Here is a 19,103-nt window from a genome sequence, read left to right on the forward strand (position 1 = left end):
TTTTTTTTTTTTTTTTTCTTTCTGAACCTCTTTTTATCCCCTTTCTCCCCCCTCACGATTTGGGATTTCTTCTGACTTGGCTAAAGCATATTTTCCTGGGGTTGTTGCAACCCTTTTAGTATTTTACTTGCTCCTTCATATACTCTTATCTGGACAAAATGACAAGGCGGAAAAATTCACCACAAAAAAAAAAAGAACAAGAGGCAGTACCAAACGCTAGGGACCTAATCAATACAGACATAGGTAATATGTCAGATCTAGAGTTCAGAATGATGATTCTCAAGGTTCTAGCCGGGCTCGAAAAAGGCATGGAAGATATTAGGGAAACCCTCTCGGGAGATATAAAAGCCCTTTCTGGAGAAATAAAAGAACTAAAATCTAACCAAGTTGAAATCAAAAAAGCTATTAATGAGGTGCAATCAAAAATGGAGGCTCTCACTGCTAGGATAAATGAGGCAGAAGAAAGAATTAGCGATATAGAAGACCAAATGACAGAGAATAAAGAAGCTGAGCAAAAGAGGGACAAACAGCTACTGGACCACGAGGGCAGAATTCGAGAGATAAGTGACACCATAAGATGAAACAACATTAGAATAATTGGGATTCCAGAAGAAGAGGAAACAGAGAGGGGAGCAGAAGGTATATTGGAGAGAATTATTGGAAAGAATTTCCCCAATATGGCAAAGGGAACAAGCATCAAAATCCAGGAGATTCAGAGAACCCCCCTCAAAATCAATAAGAATAGGTCCACACCCCGTCAACTAATAGTAAAATTTACAAGTCTTAGTGACAAAGAGAAGATCCTGAAAGCAGCCCGGGAAAAAAAGTCTGTAATGTACAATGGTAAAAATATTAGATTGGCAGCAGACTTATCCACAGAGACCTGGCAGGCCAGAAAGAGCTGGCATGATATATTCAGAGTACTAAACAAGAAAAACATGCAGCCAAGAATACTATATCCAGCTAGGCTATCATTGAAAATAGAAGGAGAGATTAAAAGCTTCCAGGACAAACAAAAACTGAAAGAATTTGCAAATATGAAACCAGCTCTACAGGAAATATTGAAAGGGGTCCTCTAAGCAAAGAGAGACCCTAAAAGTAGTAAATCAGAAAGGAACAGAGACAATATACAATAACAGTCACCTTACAGGTAATACAATGGCACTAAATTCATATCTGTCAATACTTACCCTGAATGTTAATGGGCTAAATGCCCCAATCAAAAGACACAGGGTATCAGAATGGATAAAAAAACAAAACCCCTCTATATGTTGCCTACAAGAAACTCATCTTATACCCGAAGACACCTCCAGATTTAAAGTGAGGGGGTGGAAAAGAATTTACCATGCTAATGGACATCAGAAGAAAGCAGGAGTGGCAATCCTTATATCAGGTCAATTAGATTTTAAGCCAAAGACTATAATAAGAGATGAGGAAGGACACTATATCATACTAAAAGGAACTGTCCAACAAGAAGATCTAACAATTTTAAATATCTATGCCCCTAACTTGGGAGCAGCCAACTATATAAACCAATTAATAACAAAATCAAAGAAACACATCGACAATAATACAATAATAGTAGGGGACTTTAACACTCCCCTCACTGAAATGGACAGATCATCCAAGCAAAAGATCAACAAGGAAATCAAGGCCTTAAATGACACACTGGACCAGATAGACATCACAGATATATTCAGAACATTTCATCCTAAAGCAACAGAATACACATTCTTCTCTAGTGCACATGGAACATTCTCCAGAATAGACCACATTCTCGGTCCTAAATCAGCTCTCAACCGTTATCAAAAGATTGGAATCATTCCCTGCATATTTTCAGACCACACTGCTCTGAAGCTAGAACTCAGTCACAAGAGGAAATTTGGAAAGAACCCAAATACATGGAAACTAAACAGCATCCTTCTAAAGAATGAATGGGTCAACCAGGAAATTAAAGAAGAATTGAAAAAATTCATGGAAACAAATGATAATGAAAATACAATGGTTCAAAATCTGTGGGACACAACAAAGGCAGTCCTGAGAGGAAAATATATAGCGGTACAAGCCTTTCTCAAGAAACAAGAAAGGTCTCAGGTACACAACCTAACCCTACACCTAAAGGAGCTGGAGAAAGAACAAGAAAGAAACCCTAAACCCAGCAGGAGAAGAGAAATCATAAAGACCAGAGCAGAAATCAATGAAATAGAAACCAAAAAAACAATAGAACAAATCAACGAAACGAGGAGCTGGTTCTTTGAAAGAATTAATAAGATCGATAAACCCCTGGCCAGACTTATCAAAAAGAAAAGAGAAAGGACCCAAATAAATAAAATCATGAATGAAAGAGGAGAGATCACAACGAACACCAAAGAAATACAGACAATTATAAGAACATACTATGAGCAGCTCTACACCAACAAATTTGACAATCTGGAAGAAATGGATGCATTCCTAGAGACATATAAACTACCACAACTGAACCAGGAAGAAATAGAAAGCCTGAACAGACCCATAACCAGTAAGGAGATTGAAACAGTCATCAAAAATCTCCAAACAAACAAAAGCCCAGGGCCAGATGGCTTCCCGGGGGAATTCTACCAAACATTTAAAGAAGAACTAATTCCTATCCTCCTGAAACTGTTCCAAAAAATAGAAATGGAAGGAAAACTTCCAAACTCATTTTATGAGGCCAGCATCACCTTGATCCCAAAACCAGACAAGGATCCCATCAAAAAAGAGAACTACAGACAAATATCCTTGATGAACACAGATGTAAAAATTCTCACCAAAATACTAGCCAATAGGATTCAACGGTACATTAAAAGGATTATTCACCACGACCAAGTGGGATTTATTCCAGGGCTGCAAGGTTGGTTCAACATCCGCAAATCAATCAATGTGATACAACACATTAATAAAAGAAAGAACAAGAACCATATGATACTCTCCATAGATGCTGAAAAAGCATCTGACAAAGTACAGCATCCCTTCCTGATCAAAACTCTTCAAAGTGTAGGGATAGAGGGCACATACCTCAATATTATCAAAGCCATCTATGAAAAACCCACCGCAAATATCATTCTCAATGGAGAAAAATTGAAAGCTTTTCCGCTAAGGTCAGGAACACGGCAGGGATGTCCGTTATCACCACTGCTTTTCAACATAGTACTAGAAGTCCTAGCCTCAGCAATCAGACAACAAAAGGAAATTAAAGGCATCCAAATCGGCAAAGAAGAAGTCAAACTATCACTCTTTGCAGATGACATGATACTATATGTGGAAAACCCAAAAGACTCCACTCCAAAACTGCTAGAACTTGTATAGGAATTCAGTAAAGTGTCAGGATATAAAATCAATGCACAGAAATCAGTTGCATTTCTCTACACCGACAACAAGACAGAAGAAAGAGAAATTAAGGAGTCAATCCCATTTACAACTGCACCCAAAACTATAAGATACCTAGGAATAAACCTAACCAAAGAGAAGAATCTATACCCAGAAAACTATAAAGTACTCATGAAAGAAATTGAGGAAGACACAAAGAAATGGAAAAATGTTCCATGCTCCTGGATTGGAAGAATAAATATTGTGAAAATGTCTATGCTACCTAAAGCAATCTACACATTTAATGCAATTCCTATCAAAGTACCATCCATTTTTTTCAAAGAAATGGAACAAATAATCCTAAAATTTATATGGAACCAGAAAAGACCTCGAATAGCCAAAGCAATATTGAAAAAGAAAGCCAAAGTTGGTGGCATCACAATTCCAGACTTCAAGCTCTATTACAAAGCTGTCATCATCAAGACAGCATGGTACTGGCACAAAAACAGACACATAGATCAATGGAACAGAATAGAGAGCCCAGAAATAGACCCTCAACTCTATGGTCAACTAATCTTCGACAAAGCAGGAAAGAATGTCCAATGGAAAAAAGACAGCCTCTTCAATAAATGGTGTTGGGAAAATTGGACAGCCACATGCAGAAAAATGAAATTGGATCATTTCCTTACACCACACACGAAAATAGACTCAAAATGGATGAAGGATCTCAATGTGAGAAAGGAATCCATTAAAATCCTTGAGGAGAACACAGGCAGCAACCTCTTCGACCTCAGCCGCAGCAACATCTTCCTAGGAACATCGCCAAAGGCAAGGGAAGCAAGGGCAAAAATGAACTATTGGGATTTCATCAAGATCAAAAGCTTTTGCACAGCAAAGGAAACAGTTAACAAAACCAAAAGACAACTGACAGAATGGGAGAAGATATTTGCAAATGACATATCAGATAAAGGGCTAGTGTCCAAAATCTATAAAGAACTTAGCAAACTCAACACCCAAAGAACAAATAATCCAATCAAGAAATGGGCAGAGGACATGAACAGACATTTCTGCAAAGAAGACATCCAGATGGCCAACAGGCACATGAAAAAGTGCTCCATATCACTCGGCATCAGGGAAATACAAATCAAAACCACAATGAGATATCACCTCACACAAGTCAGAATGGCTAAAATTAACAAGTCAGGAAATGACAGATGCTGGCGAGGATGCGGAGAAAGGGGAACCCTCCTACACTGTTGGTGGGAATGCAAGCTGGTGCAACCACTCTGGAAAACAGCATGGAGGTTCCTCAAAATGTTGAAAATAGAACTACCCTATGACCCAGCAATTGCACTGCTGGGTATTTACCCTAAAGATACAAACGTAGTGATCCGAAGGGGCACGTGCACCCGAATGTTTATAGCAGCAATGTCTACAATAGCCAAACTATGGAAAGAACCTAGATCCATCAACAGACGAATGGATAAAGAAGAAGTGGTATATATACACAATGGAATACTATGCAGCCATCAAAAGAAATGAAATCTTGCCATTTGCGACGACGTGGATGGAACTAGAGGGTATCATGCTTAGCGAAATAAGTCAATCAGAGAAAGACAACTATCATATGATCTCCCTGATATGAGGGAGAGGAGATGCAACATGGGGGGTTAAGGGGGTAGGAGAAGAGTAAGTTAAGATGGGATTGGGAGGGAGACAAACCATATGTGACTGTTTTTTTTTCACAAAACAAACTGAGGGTTGATGGGGGGAGGGGGTTTGGGAGAGGGGGTTGGGATTATGGACATTGGGGAGGGTATGTGCTATGGTGAGTGCTGTGAAGTGGGTAAACCTGGCGATTCACAGACCTGTACCCCTGGGGATAAAAATTTATTATATGTTTATAAAAAATAAAATTAAAAAATACATATATTTTTAATCAAGGCAAAAAAGTTTTCCCATGTCAATAAATAATACTTACTTAAAAAAAAAATTCTTCTAGGTTGGGGCACCTGGGTGGCTCAGTCTGTTAAGTATCTGCCTATGGCTCAGGTTATGATCCCAGGGTTCTGGGATTGAGCCCCTCATGCCCTCGTCAGGCTCCCTGCTCATCAGGGAGCCTGCTTCTCCCTCTCCCTCTGCCCCTCCCCCTGCTTGAGCATGCACATGCTTTCTCTCTCTCTGTCTCTCTCTCTCAAATAAATAAATAAAATCTTTTTTTAAAAAGTTCTTCCAGGTCAAACCTGGTGGAATGTGCACAGGTATTAACATTTTTTTTCTCTTTTCAAATAACATTAAAGTACTTCTTAAAAAAATATGGCAAAGCTCTACAAGGATAAAGACCTCAAGCTTGAATAAGCCTCAAATTCTCAAAGCTGGAAAACAGGTCCAAGAATGGTAAGGTGATGAAGTAGGCCAATGATGCCCAAATATAAGCCTGGTAGAGTAGAAGTCATGCTGAATCACTCCAGGGAGTACCGACCAAGGCTCAGGAATTGGTAGTGACATTGAACTCTAAAAGCCAAATCCACAGAGGGCTGACTGTTACCATGTGAAGCAGCAGCATGACTGCCCTGGGAGAAGTATGGAGATTACTCTCAACAAAGGATGGACCAGAGGACTGTAGGACAGCAGGCATTTCTGAGCACACGGTCCTATAGGTGGGACTCAGTGGAAGGCTACAAACTAAAGCGTGAGACCCAGATCCCTTATCCGCTGCTCCACAATCAGAATGCTACAACCAGACAAGTATCCCCTGGGCAGGAAGGGTTCTCTCAGGGGAAGCTGATCAGTCCCAGAGGAATGTCTCACAGATACTAACCCGGAGGGAGTCTCAATGACATGGCCCAGTACACCGAGATTCCAATTAGCTTCTATTCCTTTTGCTTATTTAAAACAGGAAGGGCAAACCAAAAATTAATAGATATTTGTGAGAAGGCCTCTAATGTGAAACAGACATAAACAAAGAAGCGGAGGGAGAAAAAAAAATCATCTGAGGGCAACAGGGTGATGTAGGAAGAAAAAAACTTCAAAAATATAAGACCCTCAGAGAGAAAAATTCTATACATTCTGAACTAGTATGCTGTAAAAAAGAATGTTTAGAGACAAAAAGGTTTTGAAAATTAACAATTTGATACAGACAAAACAAATGAAATTTAAAAAATGATAAAAAGTAAGGAACTCCTCCATAAAGTACAATAAGAAAAAGAAATAAAAAATAAGAGAAAAGGGATTAGAAAAATTGAGACTCAGTAAGCTTAGGATGTCCAATGTCTCAGCAAAATTCTGGGAAGAAAGGAGGAAAACTTTCAAAAGACTCTTCCTTACATAAAATTGAAATTTATCTCTTCAGTGACTTTCATTTGGACATATCATTTTAATCCATAGGAAACAGATTATTCCTTCTTTCCATCCAATTCTTTGAAGCAATTTAGTATCTTTAAGACATAGAGAAAAAGCCACTGCTGTGTAGACAGTTCAATGATAATACCCTGAGGGAAGATAAGGGTCATGGGCTAAATACAGAACCGAGTCCCTGTTAACTCACGCATCCATCCCTCTGGCTATCAAGTTTTAGAACTTGCTTGTTTCTCTGATGATCATTGTGATTATCAGCCCAAACTTCCCAGTCCTGGCTCTACTTCTTGATTTAGATACTGTTTCTCATGGACTATATCCGATCTGCAAGCTAGGTCCAAGGGACGACACACTTCTCTTCCTCTAGTGATCCATTATTATCCCTTGGTTTGGGTTTCCTCATCACCCAAGAAGGACAAGCTCCTGTTCCACTTATGTCTGCCACGTAATGTGTGGTGTCTGGGGAATCGCAAGGATCCAGGCATGGGAGCGACGCAGCGCATGGTGGGAATACCACTCCTAGCACAGGTCCGGATACCATCCAAAGCCGTTTCACCAAGGTCACTGTGGTTCTTTTGGCAGCTGCATCGCACAGCCTTACATTCGGCGTCACTAAATTCCTTAAAGCTGTTTGACAGGGGCTCCTGTTTGGTTACATCTCCAACAACCCCAAAGTTATGTTTTCTGGAACAAAATGAAGGATTGGCATTTTCTTCTTGTTCAATTTCTTCTTCTTAGATGCGCAATATTCCAGCTGTCGGCAATTATCCCAAGCTTGGTTTCAAATGCTAGTAGCATTTGATTTCAAATGCTAGTAGCTGAAAGCTTACAGTCTCACAGGAAAACACATTCTTGTCGTCAGTGGTTCCAACATTAAAAAATTATTCTTCATCTTGAGTTAATATCTGCCCCCTTTAAAGTATCTTTTAGTTGTTGTTCTGCACTTTAGAGATAGTAAGAATAAGTCAAATTTTTCATCCATTTGATAGCTCTACCATATTTGGAGATGGGCATTACATTTGTTTTGTCTTTGTTTGTTTTGCCTCCCCTAGGAAAGAATGCCAAGTTCTTCAGCCGATGCTTATAAAATGTGGTTTTCAGACCCTTCTCTAACTTGGATACTATCCTCTGGGTTTGCTCTAATTTTTTTTTTAAGATTTTATTTATTCATTTGACAGAGAGAGATCACAAGTAGGCAGAGAGGCAGGCAGAGAGAGAGGAGGAAGCAGACTCCCTGCTGAGCAGAGAGCCCGATGCGGGGCTCGATCCCAGGACCCTGAGATCATGGCCTGAGCCGAAGGCAGAGGCTTACCCTACTGAGCCACCCAGGCACCCTGCTCTGATTTTTAATGTATTCTTAAAACATGGCTCTTAGAACTATCAAAACAGCTAAGCAAAATTTCCAACTGAACTCAGTCTGAGTCTCACCTTTACCAGGGATGTGACCTGGACTAGTTATGTAACCTCTCTTCACCTCACTTTCTCATTTGTAAAATAAGATAAGGGTTGATGCCTACATCATAGGGTTGTTGTAAGTACTAGAAAACCTAATGGGTACTTTAAATATTTAGTACACTGCCTAGCATAAAGGAGGCCTCCCTCAAAATGTTAAATGTTAATTCCTAATCATGAGGCATCACAATTTGTGTCAGCTGTCTTTGGAGTTCTGTTTGATCACTGCAATGTAGACTAGTACTTGGCATATTAATTGGGTAAGTACTCAGAGATGGTGTTATTCCTGATGTGAACTGTAGTTCATCTTGTACTTAAAGTACATACGAAAGACACTTAGAGGTTGATTCTGGTAGTTGCTCTAGAGTAATGGGACTGTGTAGTGGCACTTTGTTTTTTTCTCTCTTCCCAAAATAATTATATTTCCCAAAGTAAAGCACTGGTTGGAAAATTGTGATCAATACATATAATGAAATATAATGTAGTCATTAAAAAGTAATGTTTCACTGATTTGGAAAGATTTCAAAAAGATGTTATCAGAAAAAAAATGGTTTACAAATACTTCAGGATGCTGTTTTTAAATATATATGAGAAATCAATTAAAATATTCAAATGGTTGTAATTATGTGGTAGAATTATTTTTATTTATCTTCAAGTTAGAATTTTTCTATAAAAACATATATTACCCTCTGACAAAAATGTGGTAAGTTCAGACAAGAAAACAAAGTAGGGTCTATAGACAAAATGTTATTACATCTGCAGTGAGGCTGCCCTGTATTGTACAAATTGCTTGCTGTCTTACTATATACTTCACATGGTCCCTCATCAAAATAACAATTTGGCTAAATTCCTTACCGTAGCTCAATATATAAATCAAACTCTCCATTTTCTCATCTTTTTTTTAAATTGACATATAATGTATTATTTGCCCCAGGGTACAGGTCTGTGAATCATCAGTCTTATACAATTCACAGCATTCATCATAGCACAAACGTTCCCAATGTCCATAAACTAACCACCCCCTCCCTGATCCCCCCAACCCCCCAGCAACCCTCAAAACCCTGTTTTGTGAGATTAAGTGTTTCTTATGGTTTGTCTCCCTCCCAACCCCATCTTGTTTCATTTTTTCCTTCCCAATCCCCCATGACCCCTTGCCCTGCCTCTCAAATTCCTCATATCAGAGAGATCATATGATAATTGTCTTTTTCTGATTGACTTATTTCACTCAGCGTAATACCCTCTACTTCCATCCATGTCATTGCAAATGGCAAGGTTTCATGTTTTGATGGCTGCATAGTATTCTATTGTATATTTGCACCACATCTTCTTTATCCATTCATCTGTTGATGGACATCTAGGTTCTTTCCATAGTTTGGCTATTGTGTCCATTTCTTCATCTTTAAAAAATTTATTTATTTATTTATTTTTAAATTTTTTAACTTTTAATTTATTTTTTAAGTTTTTTATTATTAAGATTATTTATTTATTTGAGAGAGAGAGAGAGAGAGCACAAGTAGAGGGGAGGAGCAGAGAGTGAGGGAGAAGCAGGCTCCCTGTTGAGCAGGGCTCAATCCCAGGACCCTGGGATCATGACCTGAGCTGAAGGCAGACGCTTAGCCCACTGAGCAACTCAGGCACCCCAGCCTATGGTTTTAAAGAACAATTAATGTTATAGTTGATTGAGACCACAAAAATTAATGAAGCTTTAAAAAAAGCTTTATTTAAAAAGTAAGTAGTGAGTATATGTAAGTCTATGAGGTAATACACAGTACAATATGAAGTATCATTAACACTTTTATTTTTTTATTTTTTATTTTTTATTTTTATTTTTTTTTAAAGATTTTATTTATTCATTTGACAGAGAGAGATCACAAGTAGACAGAGAGGCAGGCAGAGAGAGAGAGGGAAGCAGGCTCCCTGCTGAGCAGAGAGCCCGATGCGGGACTTGATCCCAGGACCCCGAGATCATGACCTGAGCCGAAGGCAGTGGCTTAACCCACTGAGCCACCCAGGTGCCCCAACAAACACTTTTAGACCTGGTGCTGCCATGAACTCTGTACAAGGTTTTCTAACAACCCTTCTTCTAAAAGACCTATAAAGATTCCACTAGAGGGTGTCTATTGTCCCTTTTAGAACAAATATTCAGGAATACCATAACTTTAAAATCATGTTTTGTTTCCATAATTATCAGTAAAAATGGGAAATAGTATTACTTGATTTTGTTATGGAAGTTGATTTTTTGCTTATTTTATTTTAAGCTCTTCCATTTGGTAAAATCCCCATTTTGGAAGTCGATGGATTTAACCTTCACCAGAGTCTAGCCATAGCACGATACTTGGCCAAAAACACAGGTAATATGTTTATTGTGTTGAAGAGTTTTGATAACTGAGAAGAATACGTAACTTATATTCACTATTTATTAAAAACTTTATTATTGAACAATATAGTATAAAGAATGAAACAAAAGATACGAAAGAAACAAACCTAATCAACTGAGGCTAGCTAAATGGATAGTGGCGCTTCTTCTTACAGGAATCCCATGTAGCTGAAAAAAGAGCAGAGATGCCCTTAACAAACTTGTAGGGAAAGATCTGTAGGATATATGGGGGATGTGTATATGGATTGGGAAATATAGCTTTATTTTCATAAAGAAATAATGGAAGACTACAAAAAAACTCGAATAGAGTGGTTACCAACATGGTAGGTAGATTAAGGAGCCCAATGAGATTGGTTGGGCAGGGGTGGAAATTGGTCTTCACTGGATACAGTTTTATATTGTTCTGAATTTTTGAACCATAAGAATATATTGTCTTAAGAAGTAAACATTTTAATATAGTAAATTAAATCCAGTGTATGTCTGGGCATAAAATGGTCTCTCTTTTATAGATTTGGCTGGAAAAACAGAATTGGAACAATGTCAAGTTGACGCAATTGTGGACACATTGGATGATTTCATGTCACGTTTTCCTTGGGCAGAGAAAAAACAAGATATAAAAGTAATGTGATCAGTATATTATTACTACTATTAATCATATCTACTTGTGGGGTGCTTTAAAGTTTCTTTTTATTGGGCGTCTGGGTGGCTCAGTCAGTTGAGCATCGGCCTTCAGCCCAGGGATCCAGCCCTGTGTTGGGCTCCCTGTTCACTGGGGAGTCTGCTTCTCCCTCTTTCTCTGTCCCTCCTCCCATTTGTGTTTGCTTGCTCTCTCCAATTAAAAAAAAAATCTTTTATAGAAAAGGTTTCTTTTTACCAAAGTAAGACATACCTATAGTTTTAAAATATCAAATTATATTTAAAAATTTAGAACAAAATAAGGTGATTCCCTGCTCTACCTCTTCACATTAACCCCTCCTCAGACACTTTTTAATACTTTTTTATTAACACTTTTAACTATTTCTTTAGGACATGTAAATCTGGTTTTCTTTGATTCACTAATTTTAGTTTCTCTGGACTTATTATTATAGTAATAAGAATTTTTCTTTTATGTAGTCATTGTCTCTGCTCCCCTTCTCCCAAATTCTTAATATAATGATATTAAAATGTTTTGGCCAAATTGATATAATGTTACATTAGTATGCTAGGCAAATATCATACAGAACTGTCAGTTATAGTATACTTTGATTTCATTTCCTTTCTCACTCTATCTCCTCAAAATTAGTAATTGCCTTTCCTTCATTTGCTTGTTTTTACATTTATTGCTGAACCCTCCCACACCATCCAGTAGACCGCCAATATAGCTTTCCACAAGGTCAATGGTATCTGATTACCCATTACGTCCACCATTTTCTTGGAGAGATCTGGCCAAGATCTCCTCTTTTTTGCAGAGCTGTCTGGGTTTTCTGCCCATCTGTCACCACTGGACTTGCCTTCACTGCCATCCCAGGGATGTCCTTCTCTTGAGTTGGAGTCCTATTTCCTGGAAGCCATCCTCTGTCCTTGCTTACTTCTTTGTCCTCCAGGAATCCCACAGTTAAAATGAAAGCTTGATGACAAGAGGTGTAATGATGACGGACAGCACTGATGTGTCTGTCTTGAGTGTACACTGCTTCAGTCTGGTTTGGTCACCCTAAAAACCTGGTGCACCGTTGTCATCCTGTAGTCTTTATTTCCATATTTTTCTTTTTCTTTTTTTAAAAAAGATTTTTTTTATTTATTTGACAGAGAAGGACATAGTTAGAGAAGGAACACAAGCAGGGGGAGTGGGAGAGGGAGAAGCCAGCCTGCCGCCCAGCAGGAAGCCTGATGTGGAGCTTGATCCCAGGACCCTGGGATCACAACCTGAGTTGAAGGCAGCCACCCAATGACTGAGCCACCCAGGTGCCCCTCATATTTTTCCTCTTTGGTTTGGTCTCCGTCTTTCCCCAAGAGTAAAACCATCCTTTAGAATCCATGATAAAGAATAGGAAAATTAAGAAGCTTACCCAAAGTTCTCCGCAGATGGACAGGGTATGTTGATTTTGAGCAGTGCTAGGCCATTTGTGGAGTGTTTTCCCATATCACTATCTTTACTAAACTCTTTACTAGAAAGAGTATCTAGAGAAGACTTCTGACCTTTTGCCTGGAAAGAAAGGTGTGTCTGCCAGTGTTCTGGGAAACGATCAGCAAAGAGAGGGCTACAAGTCTCAGAACTTAGTGCTCAGTATGCATATATTCATTTAATCCCCTATTTTGAAAACATTATGAATGTCAGCTCCCAACACACAGACACTAATTTCCCCCTCTCCAGCCTTCTGCTACAGATGGGGAAGGGGCATGTGTCAAGCAGTGTAAAATGAAGAGAGAATTCTTATGCTAAAACTACCTCTTCCACAGCCTTCCGCCAGTCCTCACGTTATCCTCTCCCTTACCTCCTTACTCCCAATTCTAGATACATCCTGCCTTTTCCTGAAACATTTGAGGGTTTTATGGGGAAGACGGTGTTGGTTTTCAGCTTTCCCTTTGCAGATACCAGTCATCCATTTGCTTTATAACTTTGAATTTTGTTTTCTCTTCTCTCCTCTCCTGTTTTCCACCTCTTTGTGGGTTCTGTCTTTTCAAAAATATGTATTTACTGTGGTTTGGGGATGAAAAAATCACATATGTGTGCCAAATCCATTATCTTTATCCAGAATTCTAAATAGACCTTGTAGGTTATGCTCCATTACCACCCCCTAGTGGTGTCCTGGGGGCATGCATCACAACCTGTATTTTATTTTATTTTTATTTTTTATTTATTTTATTTTTTTATTTTTTTTAAAGATTTTATTTATTTGACAGAGAGAGATCACAAGTGGGCAGAGAGGCAGGCAGAGAGAGAGAGAGAGAGAGAGAGAGAGAGAGAGGAGGAAGCAGGCTCCCTGCAGAGCAGAGAGCCCCATGTGGGACTCGATCCCAAGACCCTGAGATCACGACCCGAGCCGAAGGCAGAGGCCTAAGCACTGAGCCACCCAGGTGCCCCACAACCTGTATTTTAAAATACATTTACTTCTCCTCCAGGAGAACGTGTCGTGAGGGTAGTAATTATGTCTGTACTGCTCACTCATGTCCCCACACCCACCCCTGTGCCGTTCACACCGCAGACACTACATACTTGTTGAACGACAGGCAGCAAGAGCTGATTTCTCCAACAGCACGTACAGATGCTGCTCCGGCCCCTTTACACCCGTGGCCTCAGCCAGTCCTCCCAATCCCTTCACTAGATACGCGCTTTCTATCATCATGCTTACTTTGCAGATGAAGAAACTGAGACTCAGAGTGGTTATGGAGTTGCCCAGACCCATGGCCTCATCACCTCTGCATACTTCCTTTTAAATTAGTGACTAATAACCAGAGCATCCCTTAGGGAGAAACTATTATCTTCTTTTTCCCAGGTGGGGAAATTGAGGTTCATATAGTAGAAGAAACCTGTCGAAGGTTATTCAGCTAGGAAGTGGTACACAAGGAATCTGAATCCCAGCCACTCTGACTCAGTCTCCATGCTCTCAACCACCGGTTGTAAGGTCACAGTGCCAATAGCTGGTGAATACCTATGTCTGTGGTGTAGTTTAAGGCCAACAGTCGGAAAGTTACAGCACAGAACGAATGGCAGTCTTATCAATTTGCTAAAATATATTTATGCTAAATACTACTCGTTTCATTAGGAACTTCTGATTTTAATAGAGATACTTGGAAAAGTATTCACATTTACTGAATGTAAGGTGTGTCGCGCGCGCGCACACACACACCCCCACACACCCACAAATATATGACTAACCAGAGCGAAGTCTAAGATAAAAGCTCAGCTTTGATATGGCAATATATTCGGGCTCTGGAGTCACACTACCAAGCTTGAATTCTGATTCCCTTCTTCCTAGTTGTCACATAACTACCCACCAATAGTTCAGATTCTTTGTCTGTAAAGTAGAGATACCATAGAATCTACTTGGAAGTAAATTGGGAGGATTAAATGTTGGCATGAGTACCTATGACTAGGTTGAAAGTGTTCAACAAATATTAGATATTATAATTATGTTATCTAATATGTTAATAATTATTCATATATGTAATTAATAGTGTTATTATATAGTTCACTGCTCATTGTTTTTCCTTTTGTCAGACATGGTATTTGTATTTTACACATCCTTATAAATGCAGAAACAAGTAGAGACATAATGTCCAATTTAGAAAAACGGATCTAAAGCTTTTTGTTTCACATGCTAAAGACCCCACTGATTGGCAGTCTATCAACTTACGGGTTTGCGTTTTGCTATTTTGTACCCTTCTGTGGGTGAGCGTCCTATAACAGAGGCTACCTCCCAGAGGAAAATACTCTTTGAATGCTTATGATACCAGTAACACTCTACTTTTGTATTAGAGTAACACTGCTCTTACATGCCCATCTCGGAAAAAAAAAAAAAAAATCATCACAGGACATAATCCAAGCTTATAAATAAATCATATGAAGGGAGAACACGTTGCAGAAATAGTGCAGTTGGCTATATACTATCTGATTAATAAGGAGGACCTGGCTAGTATACAACAGAAAACCTCCATAGTTTTAGTACATTTCTTCACCCAGCCTCCCTGTAGTGGGTCGCGTTGCTGCCACCTTGTGGTCAGATCAAATTTTTAACAGCAGGATATGGGTAACAGTGAAGATGGATGGTGAACATAGTCCTCTTACTATACATGCCCTAAAAATCTATCAAATACACATAATTATAAATATTTCAGTATCGGTTGCTAGAAATTCCATTTCCAATTTAAAAAAATTAAAATTAATTTAGAAGGCAAAATATGTTTGTGGACACTGGTCACCCTGATAATCCTTGAATTTATCACTAGTGTTTCTCTGGTTATTCATCCTCTCTGTTTCAGTTTCCCCATCTAAAGACTGGGGCAGGGAGGATGATGGATGAGCAGGATCAAAGAAACGCCAGTGACACATTTTCAATACTAAACGATTTTGATAGTATGAATTTTAAAATGGTGCTTTGGAGAAACATAATTTCTCTGAAAGTCATTTGATAGGATACAGTAGCAATGACTTCTCAGGTTGAAAAACCTCCTGACTTACAGCTCTCCGGAGGAAGTGGGAGGAAATTTCTGAGTCTACCGAGTTTAAGAGTGGCTAGCTAAGATTTATCAAGAAATGCAGTTTTTAAAAGTACATATCTGGATAAAAGGATGTATAACCAAATTTCATCTTCTTTATGTTATTTTGGTGAGTACTCTTTACAATGACTCTTAAATACTAATAATTACATTGGTTAGTAATTTATATATCATTAGATGAGATGAATCACTGGGATGATTCACCAAACATATAGAGAACCTGGGCTACAGAAGTCAATATAGAGAAAAGATTTTTATTTGGCATTGGGTATGCACAAGCATCTGTGTACGTGTACCTTAAGTGGTGGAAATGTACATTAGAAGAAGTAATAAAATATACAGGTAAGCACACAAATGTTTTGGGAATCTGTCCAGCAGCTACAGCCTGTTCCATTCAACTCCATTCCATTTCTAGCTTGTCTAGGAGAGCCAAACTGGCCTTCACCTTCCCACCTGAGGCCAAGCTGAGCTGGGCTATGGGAAGTACCACATGGATCCGGGCCCACTGCCTCTTTGCTCACAAATTATGTGTAAGAACTCACACTGTTTTGTTTTAAACTATGAACATATTAAACATAGAAAAAGAACCTTATGAATGTAGGTGGTATAGAACAGTGGAAGGAATATAAATCAAAATAATGACAAGCTTCCCAAGTCTCAGTGTGTAAAATCAGGCAAATGTATGTAAATATGTAATGATGTTTTTTTGTAAACTCTGTTCTATAAACCAGGCATTATGTGGCAGTAATCTCTATTACCTAGCTAGGTTATAGTAATAACAGAAATATAGAAATAACAGAAATAATCAGCACATTGGTGAGGGAACTACCCGCTACCCGAATTGCCTTAATAAAGGCTGGATTTTATTATAGGTCATTTCTCATTATTAATAAATAATATATATACACATATTTTATGATATTTTTGAGTTTGGCTTACATTTCATATCCAAGACACACACCAGCCGGAATTTTCATATATAAACAACAGTTCTTACAAAGAAAGAGGTCATGAATAAATTGTCTTCCAGAGATTTGAGGAAAAACACAATTTAAAAAAATGGATATATCTGTTAATTTTTCCCTTCTAAGGATATTTGGTTTATGTTACCTTACATAATATATCAAAAGAGGGCACCTAGTTGATGGTTTTTGTAGATGATACTCAAGGCAGACAAACCTCATATTAAGGCACAATGTCAAGCCAACAAGAAAAGATCCATAAAGCCTGAGAGCATAAGGAGTCATTACATAGATGATTTCTGTTAAGTGCGATGGTGCGGTAAAAGACCGCCAAACTGAAGAAGCCTACCCTTACAAAGTAAAATTAATTTCTTTACCCTCAGTTATATTATTTCCATTCAAAGAGAGTGAGGATAATTTTGGAAATGTAAAAACATAATGGAATCATTTTTTCTTAATAAACATTAAGATGGAAATCATGAAAAGACTTTGTGGGTGAAATATTTGGCCATTATATACAAAGAAACTGTAAGCAGGGGTCACAAAAGTATTTTTTAATCCATGAGCAACACACAGTTGACTAAGTATAAAGAATCAGACCTCATTCTCCATAATAGCATACATTTGGAAAAAAAAAAAAAAACAACCAACAACCAAGAACACATAGCTACTTCTCTTTCTTTCTGAATTCATGTAGGAGAATAAAGATGGAAAAATCTGCCTTTTCTTTTTTTTTAGTGAGAATTCTATTTTTTAAAAAAATTTTATTTATTTGTCAGACAGAGAGAGAGCACAAGCAGGGGCAACAGCAGGTACAGGGAGAAGCAGGCTCCTGGTTTAGCAGGGAGCCGGATCGTGGGGCTCAATCCCAGGACCTTGAGATCATGAACTGAGCAGAAGGCAGACGCTTAGCCGACTGAGTCACCTTTTCAAATCGTGTTATTTTTTCCCCCTAGTATCCTTAAAGTGATCTTTCTTCTTCCTCTCCTAGAATCAGATGTTTAACGAGCTACTTACATATGATGGACCTCATCTGCTGCAAGACTTGGATGCATACTTAGGGGAAAAGGAGTGGCTTGTTGGTAACTCTGTGAGTATGTTTTACAATCTTAAAAAAATACAAGTATAGACACATACACGTACATATAACCAAAAACTTACAAAGACTCATGGAGGAAAAAAAAGTTACCCATAAGGAAGGATTAGATAGCAGGGATAAAACCTAAACCTCTTTGAATAAACCTATTTTGGTGGACTTAATTTTGGAACTATGAACTAAAATAGTTTATATAATTACATAAAAGCAACAACAAAAGTATTTTGAAAAGCCAACACTGCAAAGTGAAGCAAATGAACCTATGTTAAAATTGATGCACGAAGTGTGTAGAGAAGTACCTATTACTCAATTAGTGAGGGGAACCGTTTCAAGAAAATCATCTTAAAACAGTCATTTGACTATACATCTTATAAATATTCTCTCAGAACCAAAAAAATAGAAAACTTATACCATTTTTAGTAGAGGCATACATCGGAGAGAGATTATGGGTTCTGTTTCAGACCACAGCAATAAAGTATCACATGAAATGGATTTTTTGGTTTTTCAGTATATATAAAAGTTTTGTTTACATGACACTGTGATCTGTTAAGTGTGCAATGGCATTATGTCTAAAAAAACAATGTACATATCTTAATTTAAAAATAGTTTATTGCTAAAAAACGTTAACCATCATCTGAGCTTTCAGAGTTGTAATCACTGATTACAGATTACCATAATGAAAGTTTGAAATATTGCAAGAATTGCAAAAATGTGACACAGAGACGCAAAGTGAGCAAATGCTGTTGGAAAAATAGAGCCGACAGATTTGCTCAACACAGGGTGCCACAAGCATTTGTAAAAGATGCAGCATCTGCGACGTGCAATAAAGCAAAGTGGAATAAACCGAGTATTCTGGTAATTCTATTCTCGGTGGTTCTGGGTACAGTCATATTGCTTTATTAGTATTTCTGATATTAGTATCATGGGGTAAATCAGTAAGAAAATATGTAGATGTCACTGCGAAGCAGGATCTTCAGAATGAGAGAAAGAAGATAGAGATGTAAGGTCAGTGAGGTTAAGTAAATATCCTATTCCTGAACATGAACTATCTTTCTCTCTCTCTCTCTCTCTCTCTCTCTCTCTCTCTATATATATATATATATATATATATATATATATATAAAATAAAGGTCATGATGTACTGACTGTATCTTAAGATAAAGAAAAAGGCACCTTGTATCTCTTTTTCTTGAAACAATGACCAACCCTGTTGTCCTGGGCACCCCTAGGACTCAGAATCTGGCCTCTAAATATGAAAAGGAACCAGGGCTTCTTGGAGAAATGTCTTGTTCTCAATTTGGGACAGGAAATCTAGGAGATGAGCTGGAAGTACCTTATA

At 38.2% G+C, this 19,103-nt stretch overlaps 1 protein-coding gene across 1 annotated transcript in view; it reads left to right on the forward strand.

Annotated features, from left to right (window-relative positions):
* Nucleotides 1–19,103, forward strand: part of LOC111157708 (hematopoietic prostaglandin D synthase) — a 34,961-nt gene that overhangs the window by 13,351 nt on the left and 2,507 nt on the right. The window contains exons 3-5 of the mRNA XM_022519347.1: nt 10,392–10,484; nt 11,020–11,129; nt 17,660–17,758. Coding sequence (XP_022375055.1) covers nt 10,392–10,484; nt 11,020–11,129; nt 17,660–17,758 — 302 coding nt within the window. The remainder of the gene's footprint in view (nt 1–10,391; nt 10,485–11,019; nt 11,130–17,659; nt 17,759–19,103) is intronic.

This window comes from Enhydra lutris, unplaced genomic scaffold, assembly GCF_002288905.1.
Source record: "Enhydra lutris kenyoni isolate GAN:26980312 unplaced genomic scaffold, ASM228890v2 scaffoldscaffold3, whole genome shotgun sequence".
Taxonomy (NCBI): domain Eukaryota; kingdom Metazoa; phylum Chordata; class Mammalia; order Carnivora; family Mustelidae; genus Enhydra; species Enhydra lutris.